The 24,366-nt window shown below is 58.4% G+C and overlaps 1 protein-coding gene across 1 annotated transcript; it reads right to left on the reverse strand.

Moving 5' to 3' along the window:
* Positions 1–655: 655 nt before the first annotated feature.
* On the reverse strand, positions 656–23,268 carry NCS1 (neuronal calcium sensor 1). Its single transcript, XM_062011785.1, has 8 exons — positions 22,806–23,268; positions 9,390–9,414; positions 7,753–7,891; positions 7,188–7,266; positions 7,009–7,097; positions 6,600–6,677; positions 6,213–6,329; positions 656–5,017 (listed from the first exon to the last, which is right to left on the reverse strand). The coding sequence occupies exons 1-7, from the start codon at positions 22,867–22,869 to the stop codon at positions 6,231–6,233; spliced, it is 573 nt and encodes a 190-aa protein (XP_061867769.1). The 5' UTR covers positions 22,870–23,268; the 3' UTR covers positions 656–5,017; positions 6,213–6,230.
* Between the last annotated feature and the right edge of the window lie 1,098 nt (positions 23,269–24,366).

Consider the following 24,366-nt stretch of genomic DNA (forward strand, 5'->3'; position numbering starts at 1 on the left):
AGGGGGATGGGGTGGGCACAGTCCCTTCATGTGCATGGCTTGGTCAGGACTGTGCTCTGGTAATGGGACAGAAGCTGCAACACAAACAGTTCCACTTGAACACAAGCAGAAACTCCTTTGGTGCTGAGGTGAGGGAGCCCTGGCCCAGGCTGCCCAGGGAGGGTGTGGAGGCTCCTTCTTAGGAGGTTTCCAAACCCACCTGGACACGTTCCTGTGCCCCCTGAGCCAGGGGAACCTGCTTGAGCAGGGGCTTGGGATGGAGGAGCTCTGCAGGGCCCTTCCCAACCCAATTATTCTATGATAAAACAGCTCGATGGGGTGGGCCTGGTTACTTTATATGTATGGGCTGTTAATGACTGTGTTCCTGAGGAGGATGAGGAGTGATGAGAGTTTCCTCAATATCCACCCCAGGCAGAGGACTCACTGAACAGAATAACAAGATGTGCTCTGTCAGGTTTTGTACCAATGCAGCACAGGATGCACTGCTGGGTGTGCAGCTCGTGGGGTGACCCCCCAGCACCCACCTCTGTGCAGACACCAACTAAAGCCCTGTCTCAGCCCTGGGTGTGGTTTGGCTCACTGCACACTGGGCACAGATCCCCTTTTGGGACTACATGCCTTCCCCTGCTCACCCCACAGCACAGACCACAGGTGCTTTGTTACTGTCATTAAGCTTTTATTTCCACTGTCACAAAGTTCCTGGGTTTCAGTTTTGTTTTGTTTTGTTTTCTCAACAGTTTTGTTTGCTTGGTTTGCTCTTGAATTCATCTCAAGACAAGGCAGCAGGGCATGCAAGCCGAGACACCGGCACGGACACACAAACAGGCTTCATCTTTACAAACAAGGCTCTTTGCTGGAGCTGCTGTTTCCCAGCCCAGGGCTCAGCCTCCCCTAGGGCACGGGTCCTGCTGGACACGGCATCCCACCGTGGGCTGGTGGCCATGGGGATAGAGAGAGAGAAGGGAAGGATGGCTTTCCAGCAGCCTGGCTGGCACGTGCAACTGAGACCCCGAAACTCTGCAAGGAGTCCCTCAAGCTGTGCACTGAGGCCAGGGCCACGGTCTCCCTCCTTTCCCCCTGCCCTGCCAGCCACTGGCAACAGCCCTGTGAAGGAGGAGTGGCTGGTGCCCTCTCAAAATGCCCCAGATCTCCCCTTTGACCCTGGACAATGGGACAGTGAGCTGGCTGCAGGCCACCCACCCTCTGTCCAACCCCCTGAGCCTGTATCCACGGCAAAGGGCAGCTCTGCCAGCTCTGCCCTCGTGGCTCTGCTTCAAAGCCAGCTCTGCTCCAAGTCTAAGACCCCCAGACCCTTCCACCCCCCAGGTCAGTGCAATAGGTGGTTATTTGCACCTCTGCCCACTCAGGGTGAGTAGTGGCTCTGGGCTGGGGGTGCCACAGGCTCAGCAACCCCCTCCCTCCCAGCATGGGAGGCAGGCACCAACAGGCACCCACTCCTGCCTGGTTGGGTGAGATGCAGCTGGCACTTGGCCCAAATCAGGTCTGGGCTCCCCTCTAAACAAATATCCCCCTCCAAAAACCCATCAGGGATGGTCCTGGGGGCTGCCATCTCAAATCACAGCAATTAAAGGACTGCTCCAGAGGGAAAACCCACTTCACTTCTCTCTCTCAGGTCCTGGTTGATGAGAGGGTGAGAGGGAATCTGCCCCCAGAGCCTTCTCCCACCCTGCTCTCAGGGGGAAACAGCTCAGCCCAACCCAGCCCCAGAGCTCAAGGAAAGACAGTTACAAAGCAGCAACAGTCAGCACACAGACAGAAAAATGGAAAGAAAGGAAAAGTACAGACATGGCAATTGAATGGGGCAACAGGGACAGGGACAAACGCCGGGGGAGGGACACACACACGCTGCCGGGGCCTCACCTCTGCCTGGCCAAGCCTTGGGTCCCCTTCCCAGCACAGGGGCACCAGGAACCCCAGTGCAAACACAGCCAGGCCAGGTCCTGCCAGCTGTTTGCTTTTCACAACGAGCAGGTGGGAAGAAGCAGCCTGAAATGAATTATTGGGCTGCTGTAACCTCTGACCTGGCGGCTCAGGCACCGCTCCCGGTGGGGCTGATGCTCTGTGGGTCCTGCCAAGTCCTCCTGGTTACAGCCATGAGCCATCCCCAGCCCTGGCACTCCCATGGGCACGTGGCTTACTGCAGAGGCCATTTCACTGATGGGGAAACTGAGGCACGAGGAGGTTAAGGCCAACACATTTCCAAAGGTGAGATGCTTCAAGCCTTACTTCCATCAGCACTGAGAAGTTGCAAATCCTGGTGATGTTCAGGAGTTGGGGGCCCTCAGTGCTCCCCAAGGGGTAGCTGGAAGCATCCAAGCCAGGGTCCCAAATGCACAAAAAATTAGGGCTAAAATGCTTTGCCAGGGGACACTCAGTGTGCCACGAGTGGGGCAGGAACAAGCCCACGCTGGGACCCACCACGGGGCTGGAGCCAGGAGCAGAGCCAGCCCTGACCCTGCTCAGCATCAGGGCAGCTCAGCATTACCACCAGACCAATGGCTTCCTCGCAGCTGACGTTTGGAACACAGGCTACAACCTCCTTTTTTGTTTCCTTTTTGCTCCTTTTTCTTTTTGATAACATGCAAATATTGAACATGGGGGGAGGGGGGACGAGGCTTTGGGCTCCAGCCCCCAGCAGCAGCAGGAGGTTGCTGGCAATGGCAGCACCTGCCTGGGGCCTGGTGGACAGTGGATTTGGGCATTTCTGGGGTCTGAAGCTCTCCCAGGATGATGCTGGTCCCTCACCCCACTGCTGACAGTGGCCCCTGCAGCGCTGCCTCCTCGCTGGGACATCAGCGAGCGCTGACGGAGCTCAAAGCATGGCAGGTCCTTGCACAATTAAAAGCCTTTCAGGGAGAAAGTGTCAGAGCAAATGAGGTTTGCTTTTGCCTGGGAACTCTGTCAAACGTTGTGGGGTCCTTCATTTATCAGCAGAGGCAATTGCAGCAGTGTCACATTCACTGGGAACATGGATTGGCACCGGGAAGGGACTGGTCTGGCAGACGAGCGTTCCAGAAGTTGGAGGCACTGCAAAGATCTACCCAAAAGAGTCGTGTTTTGGCCACAAAGCATCAAGGAAAAGGAGTTTCCACAAGAGGGAGTGGAGGTGACACCCTCCAGGAGCCCCCTGCAATGAAACATGGGCACCCTCAGGGGCAGGAACCACAGAAGAGGCACAAATATTGCACGTGGACATGAGGCTGGTCTCAGGGATGGGGAAGGGCAGGTTTTTATGGGCATCAGAAAGTGCCACCAGAATATGACCCCAAACATGGGGAGCAGTGCTGCATGGCAAAGGACCAGCATGGCTTTGGGTACAGAGCCTGTCCTGGCCCCACTGGCAGGATTCATTTTGCATCCTGAGTGGCCTCAGGGGTCCTGAGGAGATGCAAATCTCTCCTTCCCCAGGGCAGGGGCCAAGGTGGATGGAAACAAGAGTCATGGCAGCACCCATGTCATGCTTGTCCTCCTGCCTGGGCACATCCCAGTGCAGAGGTGGGTGATGGAGAGGCCACACAGGTGTCCAGGGGACCCATGCTGGGTGTCTCCAGGTGCATTCCCACAGCCCAGCCAGGAGCACAGAGCAGAGTGAGCACAAGCAGCTCTGCTTTGGGGCTGTGCTCTCCATTTACAGCCAAACCTCCCACATCCTCAACAAGGGGATAAGGAAACACCTCGAGCCACAGGACTCCCAGCCCAGCACCCCTGAGGCAGGAGCTGCCCCCTCACCCCAGCTGGGATGGAGGGAAGCAGTGAGCCATCCCCACGGGCATCCCCTCTGCTGGCACAGGGGCTAACTCCCTGCCACCTCCCTGGGCTGCAAACAGACCTTCCACTGCCTGCAAAACAGCAAATAGCAAAGGAAGCAAAACCCAACTCTCAGCTCCATTCATACTTCTTCATGCAGTGAGAAGATGAAAACAACAAACAAGAAATGAGGCTGTCCTGGTGCCTGGTGGATTCCTCACGCTGCCTGAGGGATGGAGAGGCTCAGTCTGCTTAGAGCCTGGGCTGAGGGGAAGGGGGAACAGGAAAAAGCAAGGAACGAGAGAATGGGAAGAGGAAAAGAAGCTACAGCATCCCCCAGCAGCAGCTCAGTGTGCAGGGGCTGGGAGGAGAAGGGGGAAGGCAGATTTTTGGCTTCATTGTTATTGCAGGCCCCCGGTGCCTCGCAATAGTGTACGAGCATGTAAACCTTACATATCATCACCGAGGTGGTCAGACACACACACACACACACACACATACACACACACAGAGGAGAGACTAAACACCACAGAGCAACACTTACAACAAATAAATAAGGGTATCCATTGTGGAGATGGGGTGTATAAAAAAAGCCTCACTTACTTCCAGCCAAGGAAAGAAAAAACCCCTCAAACAAACAAACAAACAAAAAAAGCACAATACTGTCTCACCAAAGAAAAAAAGAAGGATTAAAATAATACTAATATAACAGCAGATGTCCCTGGTGAGCTGGGGGACACCGGGCCTGTGCTCCCAACCGGGCCTGTGCTCCCAACCGCCCCCGGCACGCTGCGGCACACGGCCCCCGCCACCTTCGGGCTCCGTCTCCAGTCGGATGGTTCCTGGGAGAGAGGCACCACACCAGTGCAGCCACAGCCCCGTCCCACAAGGTAGAAAAGGGAGGGGAGAGAGTGAGGAGGTCGGGGTGGGCTCTGCCTTGGGGCACCGCTCGGCCCGTTGCCCCAGCCCTGCAGTCGCGGGCGTTCGCTGCCAGCTCAGCCCTAGGGGAAGGGGGGTCTGTGGTGGGTTGGTTTTGGTTCTGGTTTGTTGGTGGTTTGTTGTTGGTTTGGGTTTGGTTTGGAACAAGCAGAAGTCGGCAATGGCAGCGGCTGGTTTGGAGTGCAGAGGGGAGTGAGCTCGCGCTGCGAGGGCATCCTTTGCTCGCGGAACTGAAAGGAAGGCCAGGAGGGACAGGCAAGCTTCGCGCGGCGGTGGTCGGATGGCACGGAGAGCATCTTCCCCCAGGCATCTGCAGGAGAGGGCAGGGAGGAGGGAAAAGGTGAGGAGGGTGGATAGGAAGCCCTGCAGCTGATTCCTGAGTCACCAACACAGCTGGGAACACAGTGAAGATACTCAAAAGCTCGTTTTTCCCTGGTGTCAGCCCCTGTGCCAGGCTGCCCAGGGAGCTGGGGGGTGCCCAGCCCTGCAGGGATCCCAAAGCCATGGGGCTGAGGTGCTGAGGGCCATGGGGTAGTGCTGGGCTGGGCAGGGTGAGAGGAGAACTTGGGCTCTACAAGTTTAAATATTTTCTCCAACCACATTATTGCTACGATAAACTCCAGTGGGATTAGAATGATCCCCCATCACTCATGGCTGGATGCTGACTGGACTGTGACAAGCAACATCAGCCCAAAGGACACCTCTGCACGGTCCTGTGAGGCATGACATGCTCAGCCCAGCATCCCCAGGACGCTGCCACCCACAGCACCCCTGACACCTCCATGCCAAATCCTGCCAGCTCCAGGGCAGAACAGAATAAGATAAAATATAAATAAAACATTTAATGTAATATCTATCTGGAGCCCTGAGCACAGCAGCTGCCTCCCTGTCTCCTCTGCAGCTGCAGTGAGGGTGAGCTGTGCTGTGGGCAAATACCTGCCAGCCTGGTGCTTCATATCCCAGCCTCATGGGCTGTGCTCTGGGGGTGCTCCCTGTCATGGGGTCACCTGGAGAAACCCATCATTTGGGGATCTCATTGATACTTACAAGTATTTGAAAGGTGGGTGTCAGGAGGATGGGGAGACACTTTTTTCTGTAGTGCCCAGGGACAGGACAAGGGGTGATGGGCATGGAACACAAACAGTTCCACTGAAGGAGAAAGTCCTTTGGTGCTGAGGTGGGGGATTCCTGGCCCAGGCTGCCCAGGGAGGGTGTGGAGGCTCCTTCTTAGGAGGTTTCCAAACCCACCTGGACACGTTCCTGTGCCCCCTGAGCCAGGGGAACCTGCTTTAGCGGGGTTTGGGCTGGGTGAGCTCTGCAGGGCCCTTCCAACCCCACTATTCTATGACTCTGTGACTCTATGACCAGTATCAGGGAAGATGGCTTTGAAGGGGATGTCCATGCTTTGATACTCCAGCAGAGGAGAAGCAGCCGCCCAGCCCAGGGAAGGTGGCATTGGGTGGGTGGGAGATGGGCCCCTCTGGGTATCCCTGTGCCATACTCACCGCCGCTCGGCCCTGGGACTATACGAGCCCATCGTAGAGGGACAGCGCCTGCACGATGGAGGGGTCGGCCTTGGAGCCCTCCTGGAACTCCTGCAGCGTCAGCTTCCCGTCTGCGTTCTGCAAAACACTCCCCTGGCTGCAGCCACAGGCCCTGCCACAGCCCCTGCCACATCCCACACCAAACCACCCACCTGCCACCAGGCAGCAACACCTCAGGGACCCTGGTACAAGGGTCCTGGTGGGGTGTGGGGGTCTGCAGTGGCAGCTGAGAGCTTGTATTGCTGAGGGAAGGAGGCACCTCTGAGAGCTGAGACATGGCAAGAGGGCCCACAGCTGGCCCCTAAATGCTCTGGCCCCAGGGAAACAAGCCCTGGAGTGTCCCCTCACCTTGTCCATCATGGCGAAAATCCGATCCACCCTCTTCTCTGGCGTGTTCTCCTCCTCAGGGAGCTCCACTGTGTTTCCCTGGGGCAGCAGGACAGGACCTGGTCACACACCCATCTGTGCCCTGCTTGGACAGTGTCCCCTGGCAGGGACATGCATTTTGCTCCCCAACAGCCCCCACATCAGGACAGGGCACAGAGGGCCAGCACTGGCACCAGGGCCATGCTCAGCAGCCAGATCCAGATCCTGCCCCGGCCACAATGGCCACAAACTCCCACCAAAATGCCCAGGGAAGGCATCTGTGGTGTTTGAGCATCCTGCCCACAGCCTCCCCTGCCTGCAGAGCCGGGCTCCAGCCCAGCAGGGACCCCCCCCAGGGGCTCCTCACCCCATGCCCTCCGTCACCACTTACCACCATCTGATAAATGGCATCCACAATGTCCAGCATCTCGTTCCTTGTGATGTACCCGTCATTGTCCAAGTCATACAGTTTAAATGCCCCTATGAACAAAACACCGAGGTGCTGGAGGGCTCCAGGATGGACACACACCCCACTGCCACCCCCCAGCCCCGTTCCCTGGCACCACTTACACCTCAGCTTCTCGTCCAGCGTGCCCCGGGAGGTGACCGACAGCGCTTGGATGAACTCTGAAAACTCGATCCTCCCGTCCTGGGGGAGGGAAGGAGGGAGTGAGGCTGCTGCTGCCACCCCTTCCTGTCACCAGTTCCCCCTGCCCACGTGTGTCCTCTTAGGGGGCACATCCAAAAAGGCAATGGAGAAGGAGGAGTGATGCCACACTTAACTGCAGCAGCGTGATGCAGGATGCTCAGCGGTGGCAGCCACTCAGGAGCGAGGGCGCTGCTCAGGGGGGGCTCTGGCAGAGGCACTGAGCCACCACCTCTCTCCTCTCTCCTCACTTCATCACCTTTTCCCACCTGACTCTGTCAGAGACTCAAGTCAGTGCAGAGGCTCACTCCCTGCAGCTGCACAGCTTCCATTTCATGCCCCAGGAAGCCCCAGGAAGCACTGGCATGTTTTGTTCCTCTGGTGCTGCCCAGCCACGTACTGAACCCATCCCACCATTGCCATGGGGCCAGCTCTGACCCCTCCAGCCCCTGCCCTCACCCCCAGCCCCTGCCCTCAGCTCAGACTTACTTTGTTCTCATCAAAGACATTGAAAACAAAGGTGGCAAATTTGGTTGGGTCACCGAATGGGAAGAACTGCTTATAGATCTTCTGAAAGCCAGCGGCGTCGAGCTGCCCGCTGGGGCAATCCTTGATAAAGCCCTTGTACCTGTGGACAAAGGGCAGAGGATGGGCATCAGGTGGGTGTCCCCGCTGAGCACAGCCCCACAAGCCCTGGGGAGCTGGGATGGGGCTGTCCCCAGTGCTGTGGTGGGCTGGAGCAGGGCAGGTCCCTGGGTGCTCCCTGTGTCACTCCCATTGCCCACCGCAGCCTCCCAGCCCCGTGGGATGAGGTCCCTGTGGGCACTGCAGCCAGAGTGGCACCAGGACAGCCTGGAGCAGTGAGTGACACTGGTGATGCTGGGTGGTGCCCAGAAGTGGCAACCAAGCCACAACCAGGCTCATGCTGAAGGTTGTCCAGGAGCTGAGAGGGGATGGGAACCCACCTTTTAAACCTTCCAAGTGAAAAGCTCTCTGCACAGTCAACTCTGGCCAGCACAGCCTCGCTGCAGGCAGAGGTGCCAGGGCACACAATAGCCCTGAAGCCATCATGGGGCATGCAAGAGAGTGCTCAGGAGAGCTCAGAACTTCAGATGTGTGCAGCTCCCAAGCAAGGAGTTGCACACAGAAAGCTTCACCTAAGGGCCAGAGCTTCCCTTCCCCACCACCACCGTGGCTTGGCCCCATTTCATCTGCTGCACCTGACTGGGAAAGCTCCCCCGTGGAAGAGGCACTTGGTGTCTGCAGCAACCCCACAGGCAGCTGGCAGCCCAGCCCTGGCACACACATCCTACAGCCATGCCCTGGTGAAAACCAACAGCACAGCAACCCAAAGCACCTGGGAGAGCCGAGGCTCAGGGTGGCACAGCCCAGGGCATCTCCCAAAAGCCATCAGTGCATAAACACCCCCAAAGCCTTCGGTCTCAGCTCCAGGCTGGACCTGGATGCTGCAAAACGCCACCCAGGAGGGTGCAGGGGAACCGGCTCAGTGGCTCTGTGCGTGCAGGGACCACGCAGGGACCACGCAGGGTGCGTGAGCATTATGCAACACGTCGCCCAAATCTGTCAGGAAGCCGCTGCAGCGGCCGAGGGCTGAGGGAGGAGGAGGGGAAGGGGGTGGCGAGGTGGGAAACCGAAGTGCCGCTGACATGGTTTTCACGCTGCTGCAGCTATGACTCACTGGGGGGGGAAGGATGAGAGACATAGATAAAGAAAGCAAACCTTGACTGGTGGGATGGGAGGATGAAAGGGAAGCCGTGGCTTTTCTAGGGCGTTGCTTTCAGTGGGGTGGAAGGGAAGGGGGAGAGTGTGCTGCCTGTAAGGCACCACAGTCCTGGCACATGCCAGCCTCTGCCGGCCCCCTGCAAATGGGGACACGCTGGGCCAGCACTGGCCAGGGCCACCAGCTGGACAGTCCCCACATCCCCCACTCCCCTCAAGAGGGGAGAGGTGAGAGGGAGCGTGCACCATCCCACATAAGCAGCTGAAAGCCCCAGTTTTGCAAGAAAAACCCCTCAATGAGCCAAGAGCTGCACCCCTAAAGAGGAGCAGCCTCCTCACCCACCAGCCCCATGCCCCAGCAGCTCCCCACCATGCAGGACACTCACCACTGCTGCACCTCCTTCTCTGTAACTGCAAGAGAAAGCAGGAGAAAAGACAAAAAAAAGAATTTAGGGCTTTCCCAGCACTGAGCTGGGGTTTTGTTTTGCATTTCAGAGACGTGACATCCCCAAGGGAGATACCCCAGGGCTCAATGGCTCCTTCCAGCCACTGCCCAGGACTCCTCCAGCAGCCCAGGAGGTCGATGGGGCCGGGGCTACAGGCACTGGGGTCCCTCCAACCTCAAACTGGGGAGTCCACAAAAATGGCCTCAAGTTGCCCCAGGGGAGGTTTACATTGGAGCTGAGGCAGAACTGTTTCCCTGAGAGGATTGTCAGCCCCAGCCCTGGAGGGATCCCAAAGCCATAGAGCTGAGGTGCTGAGGCCGTGGGTTAGTGGTGGGCTGGACAGGGTGAGCAGAGGGCTGGGACTGCAGCAGTTTAACTATCTTCTCCAAACAAAATGATGCTGTTTTGCCAGGGGAGTACATGACCATCACTGCAAGATGCTACAGACCACACTGTGGCCAGGCTGGTCCATGCCTGGGAAGGATCCAGCCCTGCCCTCCCACCTCCCTAAAGCCAAAACTTCCCTGGAAACATCTGCCAAAACATCAGCCTGGAGGCAGCTCAGGGAAGGCACCTGCCCACAGCCCCAACACCAACCCACTGAACACGGGCATGGGAACAGCCTCAGGGCCAACATCCCCCCAGGAACCAGCTGCCTCTGAAGCACACAGAAAAACACCATCAAACCCATCCCAAGGCCACAAGAAGCTTTGGCAGGCCCTGGGGAAACCCCAAAAACATGACAAGATGGAAACCAGTGAGTGTTGGCAAATGTGAGTGTCTCCAAGCAGGACACAGCTGCTGAGATCACACAGGAAAGGCTCTGGTGGGGGCTGGGATTCTGAGGAGGCTGGTGGAGTGAGGGCTGGTGCCCATCCCCACGTGTCCCACTGCAGGAGCAGTGCCAGGAGATGGGCACAGGGTGGGTGAGGGGGGGAACAGCCTCATTAGTCATTTCCTTTGCATTGTGCATCTAAATAACAACAGGAAAGCAATAGGTGTGCGAGGCGCCGGGATGATGAGGCAGAGTGGAGATGTGTCAGTGTGCAAAGGGCTGATAAAAACAGAGACCCAAGGCACATCAACAGATGCCAATTACCTGGGATGGCAGGAAAAAAAAACCCAATAAAGCCATCTTCCATCAGAGAGATTGATCCTGTGCCTGGCAGCAGGGACAGAGCACGGACAGCTGGCAGGCAGCAGTGGGGCACAGAGGAATCACCCCAAGGCTGGCCCCGTGCACACACAGGTCCCTCCATCCCAGCTCAGGAGCTGGAGGGACAGAGCCTGCAAACCCCACCCCAGAAAGGGCTGAGCACGGGGCAAATGCTCCTCACGTGTCACCAGGGAGGTGGCAAAGGGCTGCAGTGGCCGTGGTGGGAGCACAGGGGCTGGGTGGGCAGCGGCACCCATCGTATGGCCCGAGGGCTGGACCTGGCAAGGGGATGCCCAGCACCTGGGATGAAGGACACCAAGGGCTTCAGGCATGATGCAGGAGGGGTTTGGAGGGTTGTTTCAGCAGGGCTGTCTGGCAGAAGAGCAGAGAGAGGAAAGGACAAGGGGTTTCCTGGTAGGAGGGAAGGACACAAAGCATCCAGCAGCTGAGCTGGGGTGGGCAAAGACAACTTGTGCTGGTCACAAAGGATTCCTCATCCTAAGAGAAAAAGGGTTGCATGGAGGCATCCTTCCAAAAGAGAAATGCTGGGTGACATCTGTAACAGACACAGGCCTCCCTGCACACCTTCCCTACCATCACAGCACTAGACACAACCTCCACCTGAAGGATGCCCCAGGGAGGTCCTAGGCACCAGCTCTACAGCCCCAGGCACCAAAGGTGCTGATGAAGAAGGAGAAGGATGAGCAGCAGGTCTTCAGGCAGCCCTCAGGCAGGCAAAAGGAGTAACAGCAGCAGTCAGGGGCTGCAGTCAGGGTTCAGTTCAGCCCCTCCAGGCAAATGGCCCTCCCTGCTTTCTCTCTCCTTCCCCTGTGTTTCCCTCAACGAGCTATTTCAGGCCCTGGAGCTGCCTTTCAACTCCAGCAGGAAGCAATTAAAGAAATTTGTGCTTTTTTTAGTCCAGGAGCAATGCTGGTAATGACATGCTCAGGCTGGGGTGGGAGGGCAGGGCTGGGGCTGGCTCCCCTCATGCCCTCAGGAGGGACAGGTGATGCTCCTGGGAGAGGCTCTTCTGGGTGAGGGGACCACTCACATGTCAGCCTAAAAACCAGCACGAGGCTCCTGAGGAGGGATTTGTTAATGTGAATCCCTGGAACGGGGCCATGCAAAGCCTCATCCCTCCTGCAGCACACTGGCACCAGTCAGTGCCTTTGCCCCTGCCCTGGGCATGAGGGAAGCTGAGAGGTTTGTCCTGACATGTGAACGTGGCCCCATCTCCCAGCCCGTGGATGCTCTGGGTGCATCTCTCTGCTGCCACCAAACTGTTCCTCTGCCCAGGGCAGAGCGTTTCCACTGCAGGGAAGCGCCAGAGCTCTGAGCACAGTGTCCCTGCAGGCTGGGGCTCAGCACATACCTGCAGCTACAGATCCCAGGTGGGTGATGACTTCCCGGCTGCTCCAGCCCCCAGCTGTGGGCACTCCGTGGGGATGCCAATGCCGATGCCCATCCCTGCGGCCACGGAAGCCCTTGGGGACAGCCACTGACCTGGCCAGCCACCCGTGGGGCTGGGGACAGGGGATGCAGGCAGGGCTGTGCCTCTGCTCTCCCCCACCGTGCCCCGCAGCTCCCTGGCATGGCAGAGCCCTCAGACAGTACCTGTGCGGCGGCTGCTGCATCTCCCTCCCCGGCTATCGATTGCGGCGCGGTGCTGAGCCGACGCAAATCAATTTGCAGGGATCCAAACCTCAGGCAGGGTTGACCCCGGGCGCTCAAGGACACGGGGACGACCCGCAGCAGCCCCACTGCAGCATCCCACGGCAGCAGGGCCTGGGCAGGGCAGGGCAGGGGCTGTGCCGGGGCTCAGCTGCCGTGCCACGCTCCCCGCAGCCCCCGCTCCGGGGATGGCTATAAATAGCCCACGTAGCAGCTTGTTATGGGCTGCAGCGTGCCCTGGGATCCTTGGGGATGGAAGCACTAAATAAAGGCAGGGCGTTCGCGTTCGTTATGAGCCGCAGCGCTGAGCGGGAGCCCCGGCCACGCACCGCGGGCGCCCTCCCGCACGGACAACCCCGCACGGCACGTCCTGGGCTGCTCTGAGCACAGCGGGGAAACACCCTGCACAGGGCAGGCAGCTGCCCCAGGGCAGCACAGGAGCTGCCCTGCACCCTAAAGCCACGGCCACCAGCTCTTGCTGCCCCTTCTCAATGCTGGTCAGTCCATCCCTGCTCGTGTCTCAGCCGGGCTGCACATCTCCTGCAGCAGAGAAGGATAGAGGCTGCACAATGGGGCTGCACTCAAGCAGCCCACAGCTCCCTCCTCCCAGCTACTGGTACCCAAAAACCCCCCAGCCCTCTACCCCCACCCTTCCATCAGCCCCTGACGGCACAGGCAGGGACTGACAGCTCCGTCACCACCCGCCCTCCGTGTGCCCCCTCTCTTCCCACCACCCAGCTGCCACTGCAGCAAGAAACAGCTCTGGTTAATCAGTGCTCAAGCCTGTTAATTTGTGTTTGCCAGGCAGCGAGGAGAGGAGGGAACCAGGACTGCAAATTCCATCCATTGCAGGGCAGCTCCTTGCTCCCTGGACCGTGGTGGGGACAGGGCAGAGTGCAGGAGAGGTGGCTGGTTTGGAAATGTTTGGTTCCAAAACAGTGGGATGCACACATACACCTCAGTGATGTGGTGCTCCAGCCCCACAGGGCTTCTTTTCTGCTGCCATTCCATCTCACAGCCATCCCTTCCCCTGTCTGTGCAAGGGCAGGGGCTCAGCCACAGCCACAGGGCTGGATCCTGAGCAGGAACACGCACCCTCAGCCACTCCACAGCTCTATCCTCATGTGGGCTCAGGCTCCCCAAGGCTCTGCAGCCACCATCCTCCCCAGCAGCCAGCAGGGAGCCTCCACCAAGCCCCTCACATCCCCCCTCGCCCCAGCCACTACAACAGCACCTCAATCCCACAGAGCCATGGGCACCATCACCCTATCAGGGAAACCAGGGTTAATTATTTCCAGGCACAGCAGCTCTGTCAGGTGACTGCCAACCCCAGTGGCTGCTCTGGCATCACTCACCACGGCATGGGAGCGTTGGTCTTGAGACATCCATTCCCCTCAGGGACTCACTGCAGCTCCTTCCCAGGGTCCCTGCAGGGCCTCACACATCCCAGTTTGTGGGAGCTGGCACATCACCCTGCACTGGAGCTCCCATCTGAGATTGGAGCTGCCTAAACCTGCTGCCAAGTGCTCACCACAGAGCCTGGACAGGGGCAAATTGGGCATTCATGCACGAGCAGAGGGAGTGTTCAGGCGTGAATTCATGGGGCACTCATGCACACACTAACTGAGCACCCCTGCCTGAGCTGGATTGGCACTCATGCAAAAAGAAAGCAGGTGACCATGTGTGCACCAACTAGGCACTCATGCATTAATTATTTGGGTGCTTCTAGGAGCACCCAGATGAGCACTCTCTACAACTGCCTGACAGGAGGCTGCAGTGAGCTGGGGGTTGGTCTCTTCTCCCTGGTAATGAATGACAGGACAAGAGGAAACAGCCTCAAGTTGCCCCAGGGGAGGTTTACACTGGAGCTGAGGAAGAACTTTTTCCCTGAGAGGGGTGTCAGCCCCTGTGCCAGGCTGCCCAGGGAACTGGGGGAGTGCCCAGCCCTGGAGGGATCCCAAAGCCGTGGAGCTGAGGTGCTGAGGGCCATGGGGTAGTGTTGGGCTGGGCAGGGTGAGGGGAGGGCTGGGACTGCAGCAGCTTCAAGGGCTTTTCCAACCAAAATAATTCTATGATTCTAGGTGAACTAATTGCGTGCTCATGCATGATTTCATCAGGTGCTCATGCACGAACCAGCTGGGTGCTCATGCATGGACTGACCGAGCACTCATGTGGAAGCTCACTGGGTACCGCTGCAACAACTGATTAGGCACTCGTGTAAATTAGTGCAATGAGCAGATAACACACCTATGCATACACTAATTGGGCACACAGGTGTGAATGGATGAGGTGCTCATGTGCAAGTTAACAGGACACTGAGGCATGCACTGGTTGGGGACACAAGCAACAGTTCATTAGGCACCTATGCATCAGCTAACAGGGTGCTCACGCACAGAGCAGCGTGTGATCCATCAAGAATTAACTGGGCACCCCTGCACAAATCACCAGGGTGCTCATATGTAAATGAGCTGTGCACTGGTGTGTGCATTAATTGGGTGCTCATGTGTGAACTCATTGGGTGCTGATGCATGAGCTCATCGGCCCCTCATGCGTGAAACACCGCGGCGCTCCGGGGTGAACCCCGCACACCCTGCAATTTATCCCCAACACACTCCACCCCTCTGTGAAACACATATTTAACAACTGTCTGAACATTAATCTGTTACAAACTCCACTTTCAACATCACCACAACAGTTCATATCCTCCAATTAGGAGCTGCCCCCTCCCTCCCTGCCAACAGGGCTCAGCAGCGCATGCACACGCTCAGCACGTTTCACTCCTTGCCCCTGGGACCCAGATTTGGGGCTCAGCATCACAGCCTGAACAAATTAACCCTTGAATTGTCCTCACAGAGCAATCACCCTACAGAACAAGTAGCCAAGAGGAGGTACTGATGAAGGGTAGGAGGTTGGAGGTGCCGATGAGTGAGGTAGTTGTGGTGCTTCATCCAGCCCCAAAATGAGCCCTGGGCAGCATCTGCTTGGTGCAGCACAGGCATCTCCCTGTGGGGAGGGGAAGGGATTCATGTGTCAGGGCTGTCTGGGACAATCCCCAGCAGCCTGGGCTGTTGGGTGGCTGTTGGTGTCAGAGAGAAGCACCCACTGGCCCCTGGAGATGGCTGGAGAGGGGGCATAAGATTCCTTGCAGCAACACACTGCCCCAGCTCAGCACCGGCCCCAGCACAGAGCCCAGTGCCCATGGGAGCTGTGCTGGGGGTGAAAGGGGTGAAAACAACCTCCCAGGCTGCCACAGGCTCAGCCCTTCCCCAGGACCACTCATCACTCCACCCCGGTGCACCACAGAGCTCCCCCCAGTCCCCACACCACGATGAGAACTTCAAAGACACGCCACACATCAGCACTTGGGAGATGTGGGTTGTTTGGCCCTGACGAGCTGCTCTCATTAAAATCCAGGTTTCACTACGTGAGCACTGTCCTGGTTAAACACCACAGAGCACACAGCCTCCTGCTCAGCCCCAGCTTCAGGGCTGCTACAGTACCCCAGGGCTACCACAGCATCCTGGGGCTACCAGAACACTCCAGGGCTGGGGTCTGCTCCTGCTCCTGGGCAGGCACAGGGCTACCTTTGGGGAAGCAGAGTTAAAACACAACCTCAGTGAAATCTGTTCCACCCCCCTGGAAACAACCACAGCAGAAGGCTGTCTGATGACACTCTCTTTTGCCCCTGGAGATGAGCTGCAGCAGCTTGCCCAAACCACCGTGTCCCCATCCCAGCCCCAGCAGTGCCCAGTCCCTCCTCCCAGCCACGTGTCCCACACGACAGGTACCTGTCCCTGCAATATCCCATCACAGAGGGATGTTGGAGCAGCCTCCACACGCCTGCACCAATGCAGCTGGAGCTTCTGACCTGTGGGACAGGACATCCCCATCCCAGCTCATCCCCAGCCCAGCTCATCCCCAGCCCAGCCCATCTCCCCCATGCACTTGCCCAATTTTGGCTCCTCTCCCCATCAGCCACAGACATCAGCAGCATCACGGTGGGTCTGGGAGCCTCTGAGATGTCTGGAGCACGAGCCTGACTGTTATTGGTGTCATTTGTTACTGCTGAGATACAGAGCAAGGTGCAGAGGGAACTGCATGTGCGTTTGGCACTTTCCTTGCTGGCAGCTGCCATTAGTGGTCTGTCTTGCTCCCAGACTGGATAAACAGGTCCATGAGCAGCTCTATTCTCATCTCCCTTGGGGCTGGTACCAACAGAAAAGCCAATATGCAGTTAAAATCCTTTTCAGACTATTAAATATTTAAGGGCCCGACGTGAGGCTTTGGAAATTGGGTTCAGGGAAAAAGCAGCATCGTGGCAGAGGCAGCAGGGGAAGGGCAAAGGACGGTGCCTCCGTTTGGAAATGAATGAATCAGACTAAAACACACCCAGAGCAGGAGCTGGTGGCTGCAGCAGGTCTATCCCAGGCTGGATTGGATCTCAGCCTCCCCACGAGCCACTGCAGTGCTGCCCCACAACAGGGCTGAGCACGCCCAGGGCTGCCAGGCAAAGGGATGGAGCAGCTCCCTGCCCTGGCTGTGTCCTGCCCCTACCCAATCCTCTCCTCGGCTATGGGGATTTCAGCACGGCCTGCTGCTCCAAGCTGCCGTCCCCAACCCCAGGAGATGCTCTAGCACGAGTAGATGAAACACAGGCAGCTCCCCTTTCATGTAGAAACCAAAACCATGCCCTGAAGGAAGGACAAGGTGCAGGAGAGTGAGCCCCGTGGCAGCACCGCTGGGCTCGGGAACACACAGCAGCAGTGGCAATGGGAGAGACACACACCATACCTGGGGCTGAGCATCTCCTGGCCTGGGGCAGCAGGGCACACACCCTGGCTCCTTTCCCAGACAGCTCCAGAGCAGATGAGGAGCAAAGGGAGGAACAAAGCCACCCCACAAATGTCACCCCGACAAGGCCGCGGGCGCATCCGCGGGCTCGTCCCCGAAGGAGCCGCTTCCTTTGATGCCTTCAGAGCTTCTTGTTTCACAACCTTAATTATAGCGGCAGCAGCAAAGGTCAGGAGAGTGGTTAAGCAGATCCATTAACATGTCAGGGGATAAATGAAATGTGATTCTTCCGATGCCTGAGCAGCGGCAGCAGAGCCTGGTGGGGTCGGCTGCTGGGCTCTGCCGCAGAGGGAGCCCGACAGGCCCTCGACCACGTCCTCCCCATCCCACCCCGGCACCGAGCACCTCCCAGGGACTGCAGGGGCACCTCACAACCTGCTCCTCATAGCCCAAAACTTGCTTCACTTGCACCTTCCCACGGAGCCCCCAGCCCCACTGTGCTCAGTGACCCCGCGCCACAGCTGCACTGCCACAGCTCTGGGTTGCACACGGCTGCAGGAACAACAGGCCCCTCAGGCCCCCCTGAGATGGCAGACCCACTCTGCTCCCCTCTCCTCAGCACATCCACAAGGTTCTTTGCCACGTGCTCTCCTACCTCCCCCAAATTCCCCTTTTTGGGGCTGCAGAGAGCACTCAGGGCAGGCAGACATGCTCACTGGATGAACCATCCAGCACCAGCTCAGCCTCACACATCACCTCCCAAAAGCAGGTCCTATGGGGCTCCCACCCCAGGTGGCATCCTGCCCAGCCCAAAATGGGTGCTTGTAGGGCCAAGAGGCACGTGGCTGGTGCTGCAGGAGTGAGCAGAGGCAGCTGCCACACTCAGGCACTGCAGCCTGGCTTCGGGACTCCACGCTTCAGGTTATTTGCCCCAGCCTTTGCCCCTGAGGGATAACGGGTGTGTAACCAGCTAGCCAGCTCACCCCACTCACAGCTGGATGAGCAACAGGAGGGATTTCAACAGGACCAACCTGGCAGAGAAACCCAGTACCCGAGGCCAAATGCTTCAGAGGCTAAAAATAAACCAGCAGTGGAAAGCCACTGAGGTCCCTCCTCTGCTCCTCCTGCCCCTCTGCTCCTGCCCACGGGCACATTTCCCCAGCACAGCGAAGCAAAGCCCCAACCCAGTGCCCCCAGCGAGGAACTGACCCATTTTCCTGGCTGAAAACTGCTGCAATTGGGAGAATTTTCTTTCCTTTCCTGCAGGATTCAGCCCAGCACAATGTCCCCCCGTAACTACAAATCAATATGTTTGTAGTTCGCTCTTAAACTAATGCCCATTAATTCAGTGCATTACTGTCGAGCAACAGAGCCAGTTCTGAGGCTTATTGTAAAAGAGCAGAAAATGATGATGCCAGAGTGAGTTTAAAATCCACAAAATAGATCCCAGTAGGTGGGATGTGGTTCTTGGGGGGTGAAAAAAAAAAAGAGCATCTTCCTCTCCCTGCACCCACTCCACAGCCTGGGGCCTCTGAGCACCGTGGGTGGTGTTTTGGCACCTTCACCACGGCTCCCACGCCTTTGCTGAGGCCTCTGGAGCACTGGGACCAGCATCCCCACCCTGTGCCTGGGCCCAGCACTGAGGCCACTGCACCTACGTGGCTCTGAGCACGCCAGATTGCAGCTGGTGTTAACATGACATAGTGTTTGTAGCTCTGGAAAGGGGCAAGCTAGGAAAAGGCAACTCTGCAATCTAATCACCCCCCAAAAATGATTGAAAAGAGCTAAAACGTGCCTTTCTGAAACAATCTCACGTTTTTAAGCCAGTTTCATGGTTTTAAGGGTCGTCAGGGCTGTGGCTGGGCAGGCCTGGGAGCTCAGCTGCAAGGAGGGATGCTCAGCACTGCATTTCTCTCCCAGTTTCTCTCCCAGGAGTTCATGTCGAGCCATTCCCACCCCCAACACGACACCTTTCTGCACCCACAGCTGCACACGTGTGCTTTACAGAGCTTTACACAACGGAGCAGCAAAGCCCCAGCACCTTCACAAACCTCCAGCTTTGACAATGACCCTGAAAGGCTCTTAAACACAATCCCAAATCCCCCTGTGGCCCTGAGCCTCGAGCACTTGGCCCAAGAGAAGCCCAGGTTTAAATCCCTGACAAAAGAAGGGCCAGCAGACACAATCCAGGGAGGTTCCTTCAAGTCTCAGGCATCACCACCTCCTGGGACAAAACACCCAACAGCCCAAACTGTGTCTCTGAGCTACCTCAACGAGGCATCAGGAAGATTCATAAATTAATGATGATAAAACACTTTCAGGAGCTTTTGGATGAAAGGCTCTATGGAAGCACAAAGAATTACATAATTCATTATTCATCATCACTCGGTGTTGGCCTCTCCTGCACGCTCCTGCAGGGCACCAGCCTGGCCTCGGAGCAAGGTTAAATCCTCACCCTGCAGCCCGGCTCTCCCCAGCCTGTGCCACTCCAGCCCCTGGCAAATGGGTGAGCTCAGCACTGCCAGACATTGCTGGGCACTCTGGTGCCCGTGGATGCTGAAAGGCACAAGGTGATGGGTCCAAATCAACAGGACGTGGGCAGTTGGCACTTGAAGAAGCCCTCGGATGTCCTTCTCCATCTTTAGGTGTCCAAGTGCCATTAAAACCTGGCCCCTGGCACTGTCAGTCAGGAGCAGAATGGGGAAGGGAGCCAAGCAATGAGGTTTCCAGGCTTCTGCTCTTCCCTGTCCAGTTCCCAGCAGGGCCTGGGACAACCTGCTCTTAATGCCTGCAGTAAAATAACTCTCACATCTCATGGAGACCCCGCAGCATCCTCGTTAAGGCCACTGTGCCCACCACTGTCCTGGCACGTGAGCAGTCCCACACTCCTCTCCCAGATGCTCCCACCACCCACTTGCCCCAAGATTATGCAACTGAGACAAAGAAAGAGAAATGCCACAAATAAGAGACGGAAAGACCCGAGGGGACAGTGGCCAGAGGACACAAGAAACCACCAAGCACTGGAAGAGCACCGAGGGCACACGGCACGGGCTGCGGGGCCTCTGGGTCCCGTGGATAAGACAAATGTGTGGAGAAGCCATGGGGGGCAGGGACAGGGAGTGATTTCTCCCCATCCCTCTGATCCTGCGAAATCAAGAAGGGGCTTTTTGTTACTTGCTTCGTTTAGTCTGGCAATGGCAAAACCAGAACATGATGCAACGGAAGGAAATCCCGTCGTGGGAGAAACCTTCCAGGTAACGCAGCCACAGCTCACGCTGCCATGGGAACCTCCCCGGGACAAAAGCAGGTCCCTGTCGTTACATACCAGCTACAGGCTCCTGCAGACATCTGCCCAGATGTGCTGTGACAGCAGCAGAAGCAGCAGCACGCATGAGGCAGGGCCAGCTCAGCAGGGAGGGAAGGGTACCACATGCTAGGGATGCTCTCAGAGGGATGGTCATCACCAGGCACCAGAAAGGTGCTGATATACCACAGTGCTGTGGAGTCCAACCTCTCCCAAGCAGGGCCCCAGAAACTCTGCAGCATGGGATGTATCTGTGGGTATGACCATTCCCTGCCTGAGCCACAGCACGGAGGTCTGGATCAGTCCCTCTCACTGTCCTCTATGCAACCCTGCGCTCCTACCTGCCCCTGCTCTGCCTGGACTCCCCAAAACCCAGAAGGAAATCGGTATCTTTCCAATCTGCCAGGATCTGAAGGCAAATCAGAGGCTCCCAGGCGCGCCTGGGAGGGCCCTGTGAAATGCTTTGCCAGGCAAGGGAACGTGCACTCGCCTTGACAGCTGCAGGAAAGGGGCAGAAGCACTCAGCAAAAGTAATTAATCTCAGTGATGAGAGGTGGGATGAGCACAGCTCAGCAAACAGAGCCTGGGATTAGCGAGGACTCTCCCTGACAGGCTCTGTAGCATCGGCACACGATGGGCTGCTGTCCCGGGCTCCAGCCACGCTGCTGCCCCACGGCAGGGCTCTGCACAGCTGCTGCTGCCCCATCTGCACAGGCACCTCAGACAGGCTGGGAACACACCGAGGGAGCAATCAGAGCACTGGAGTCTGTTTTGGAGGGGTTGCAGTGGGAGGGGGAAGGTAGATTGAGGAGCAGAAAGTTGGGAATAGAGTGATTTTCAAGGCAATGACCCTCTAGTGGCTTTATCCAGCACGAGAGACACCCTTGTGCCCGCAGGCCACCGTTTCACCTGCACTGTGATGGGTTCAGACACGGGACATTGGTTAAGACACGAGACATGGCTGCCTGTGCGCCCTGCTGGGGTCAGCACCCTCCCCACACTATCAGAAGCCACCCCAGGGGTGCAGGAAGCCCAGCACGCAGCAGATCACCAGCAGCTGAGGCTGTGCTGGGGCTGTGGCCTCGCACATCCCTCTCCATCAGAGACTGGATCGCCCAGGGCTGCAAACCCAGCGGACGACTGCAGCGCAGCACTAATCGAACCCGGCCCAGCGCGGCTGCACCCGCCGGGGCTCACAGCTGCAGCCAGGACACCAAAACCCAGCGCTCAGCTCCAGCTCCAGCCAGGGTCTGTGCCCAGCCGGGGCACCCCAACCTCTCCTACCATCACCCACGGTTTGGCTACGCAGACATGCCCCCCGCAACCTGTCCTCTGCCTGCCTGTGGCACAACAGAGAGAGGCAACCCCGCGTGCAGGGTTGTGCAATGCACCAGTATTGTCTCTTCTCCATATGGGAGAACTTGCTGCATCCTAATCTATTGCCTTTTTGGGTAAGTGCTGCCGTGGGACTGCAGCAATGACAGCAGGGAGAGCTCGCAGGTCTGCTACGCGTCAGGGGGAGAGCTCCGACCTGCAAGCACTGAGACAAACTTGAAGCACCAAAGCCTTTGTTTCCTTTGTGCATCCTTCAGGGAAAAAGAAAACACACCACCACCAACATAACCCAACTGTTTCTGCTGCAACCGGATGGCTCAGGCACCAGCCACGTTAATAAGATTACAGCAGAGGTTCAGACGGGAAAGCCACTCACTCAGAAAATCAGGTTATTAAACTGATACTGAGACACTCACAGAAAAACACCCAACTCTCCGGCGTCAGGCTCCTCACTTCAGAGCGTGGTAACAAAGGAAACCCCTCCAAGCAACGCACCCAAACTTTGAAAGCCACCCGAATGGCTCGGCTGCTCGTTCAGGGAGAAGGTGCCTGGCCGCAGGGAGGCTGCAAGGGCAGCGCAGCCACCACAGCCCGGGCAGGCTGGCAGCCAAACCCCGGGGCCAGGCAGCCCGGGAGGAAGGATGCTCCGAACACAGGCTGGCGGGTGCTCAGGGATGGAAGGCGCGTTGCTCGGGGTGGGCAGGATGCGGCCCGTGTCCCGCTGCTACTGGAGGCTTAGAAACAGGCCACGGAGAACCGTTTCCAGAAGGAAACGGAGTGTTTCTCGGGGTCCCTACCCATCTCCTTGCCTTGCGGGGCTGGCTTTTCATCCTCTCCGGCTAATGTCTGAATCCTCACACCAAACCCGGCCGAGCCAGCGCCCTCCCCCGGGAACAGCCCCGGGCACAGCCCCGGGAACAGCCCCGCGAACAGCCCCGCGAACAGCCCCGGGAATAGCACCGGGAACAGCCCCGGGCACAGCCCCGCGAACAGCCCCGGGAACAGCCCCGGCCCCGCAGCAGCCGCGGGCAGAGGCCGTGCCCGGCCCCGCGCCCCCGAACGCCCCCCGCAGCCCCCGCAGCCGGGCCCGCACACTCACAGTACGTTTTCCTGGTCAGCTCCTCCACAACTTCAGGCTTCAACTTGCTGTTGGATTTCCCCATGGTGGCCGGCAACGCCGTCAGCCCCGGCAAAGCGCCCAGCGCCGGCACGCCCGCCGCCTCCCGGCCTCAGCGCGGGGGCATGGAGGGCCGGGCCCAGGCGGGGCAGCGGGGGGCCGCGGTGCCTCGCTGGCAGCTCCCGGCCCGGCTACATCCCGCGGCGGGGCCGGGCAGGGCCGCGGAGCAGAGCCGGCAGGGAAAGGAGGAGGAGAAGGGGCGGGTGGGTGGCTCTTTGTTGCCGGCGCTCGGTCGCAAAGGCGAGCGGCGAGGCGCTGCAGGGCCGCCCTGCCTGCGCGCGCTGTGTGTGCGTGTGCCCGGGGCTGTGTGTCTGTGTCTGTGTGTGTGTGTGTGCGTGTCTGTGTGTGTGTGTGAGTGCGTGTCCCTGGCGACACGCACCCTCCCGCCCTCCGCCGGCAAGGCGCGGAGCGGCCGCGGCCGCGCTGCGGGGACACGGGCGGGCGCTGCGCCCCGCCCCGCGCTGCGGGATGGAGCCGGGGGAGGAACGCGGCTCCGGCCCGGCCCCGCCGCCAGTGCCGAGGGCTGCAGGCGGCACCGGGGAGCGCAGAGCGGGCTCCCACGCGGGGATGCCCCCCACGCACACGGCCGATGCTGCAGCCCCTCGGGGAGCCGCGGGGAACACGCGCGGGGATGGTGGGGAGGCGAACGGGGGGGAATGGTCGCGGGAGCGGGGGCCCTGCCGGGCTCTGCCGGCCCTGGAAGCCGGAGGATGGGGAGGGGGGAGCTGGCAGCGAGGCGAGCCTCCGGGCCTGGGGGATCGGGGTGACCTTGGTGGGACACCAACACCTTCAGCGGAAAACAGAAGTGTCATCCAGCCTCCGGAGCCAGCGAGGTCCCTGCTTCTCATCCCAGGGCTCTGTCAGCCTTCATTGCCTCTCTGCAGCGTGCACTTAAAAGACCAAGTTCAATGCCTTCAAAAAACCCCACACGTTCAACCTACAGAGGCTTTGTGGCACAGCCAGGAAACCATACAAGTGCTAAAAGCAGCGGCACTCTGCTCTTTTCCACCTCAAAACCATGCACAGCTTTATACCCCACAAGAGCTCTCTGTGTATGGGTGCACACGTTCATTAGCTGTACCGATGCACACGATAAATACAGTTTTCTTCCTGCCTGTGTTGCAATAAAGGCCTCGCTGGAGCTGCCCAGGCATGCCTCGGCTTCTGTGGAAGCTGCAGAGGGAAAAAACCTGGGCTTGGATACAGTAAAACCTGTCTGAAAGGCTGCAGAGAGCCCAACACAAAACACACAGGGTAGCTGCAAAGGAGCACAGCCGATACACCGCTGGTCTCTGCACCCTTCTCACCAGCAAAGGGTGACCTGACACTTCTCCAGGGACACATTCCCCAGGTAGATGTTTCTCAAATCCATAGTCCTGTTTTACCCAGCCCTTCACAAACAAGCTTGTTAAGGCAGGAGAGTATAAAAACACCATCACCACATCCCAGCTCGGGCACCCAGCAGCACACCCCGGGCGATGAA

The sequence above is a fragment of the Colius striatus genome, chromosome 19, assembly GCF_028858725.1.
Source record: "Colius striatus isolate bColStr4 chromosome 19, bColStr4.1.hap1, whole genome shotgun sequence".
Lineage (NCBI taxonomy): Eukaryota > Metazoa > Chordata > Aves > Coliiformes > Coliidae > Colius > Colius striatus.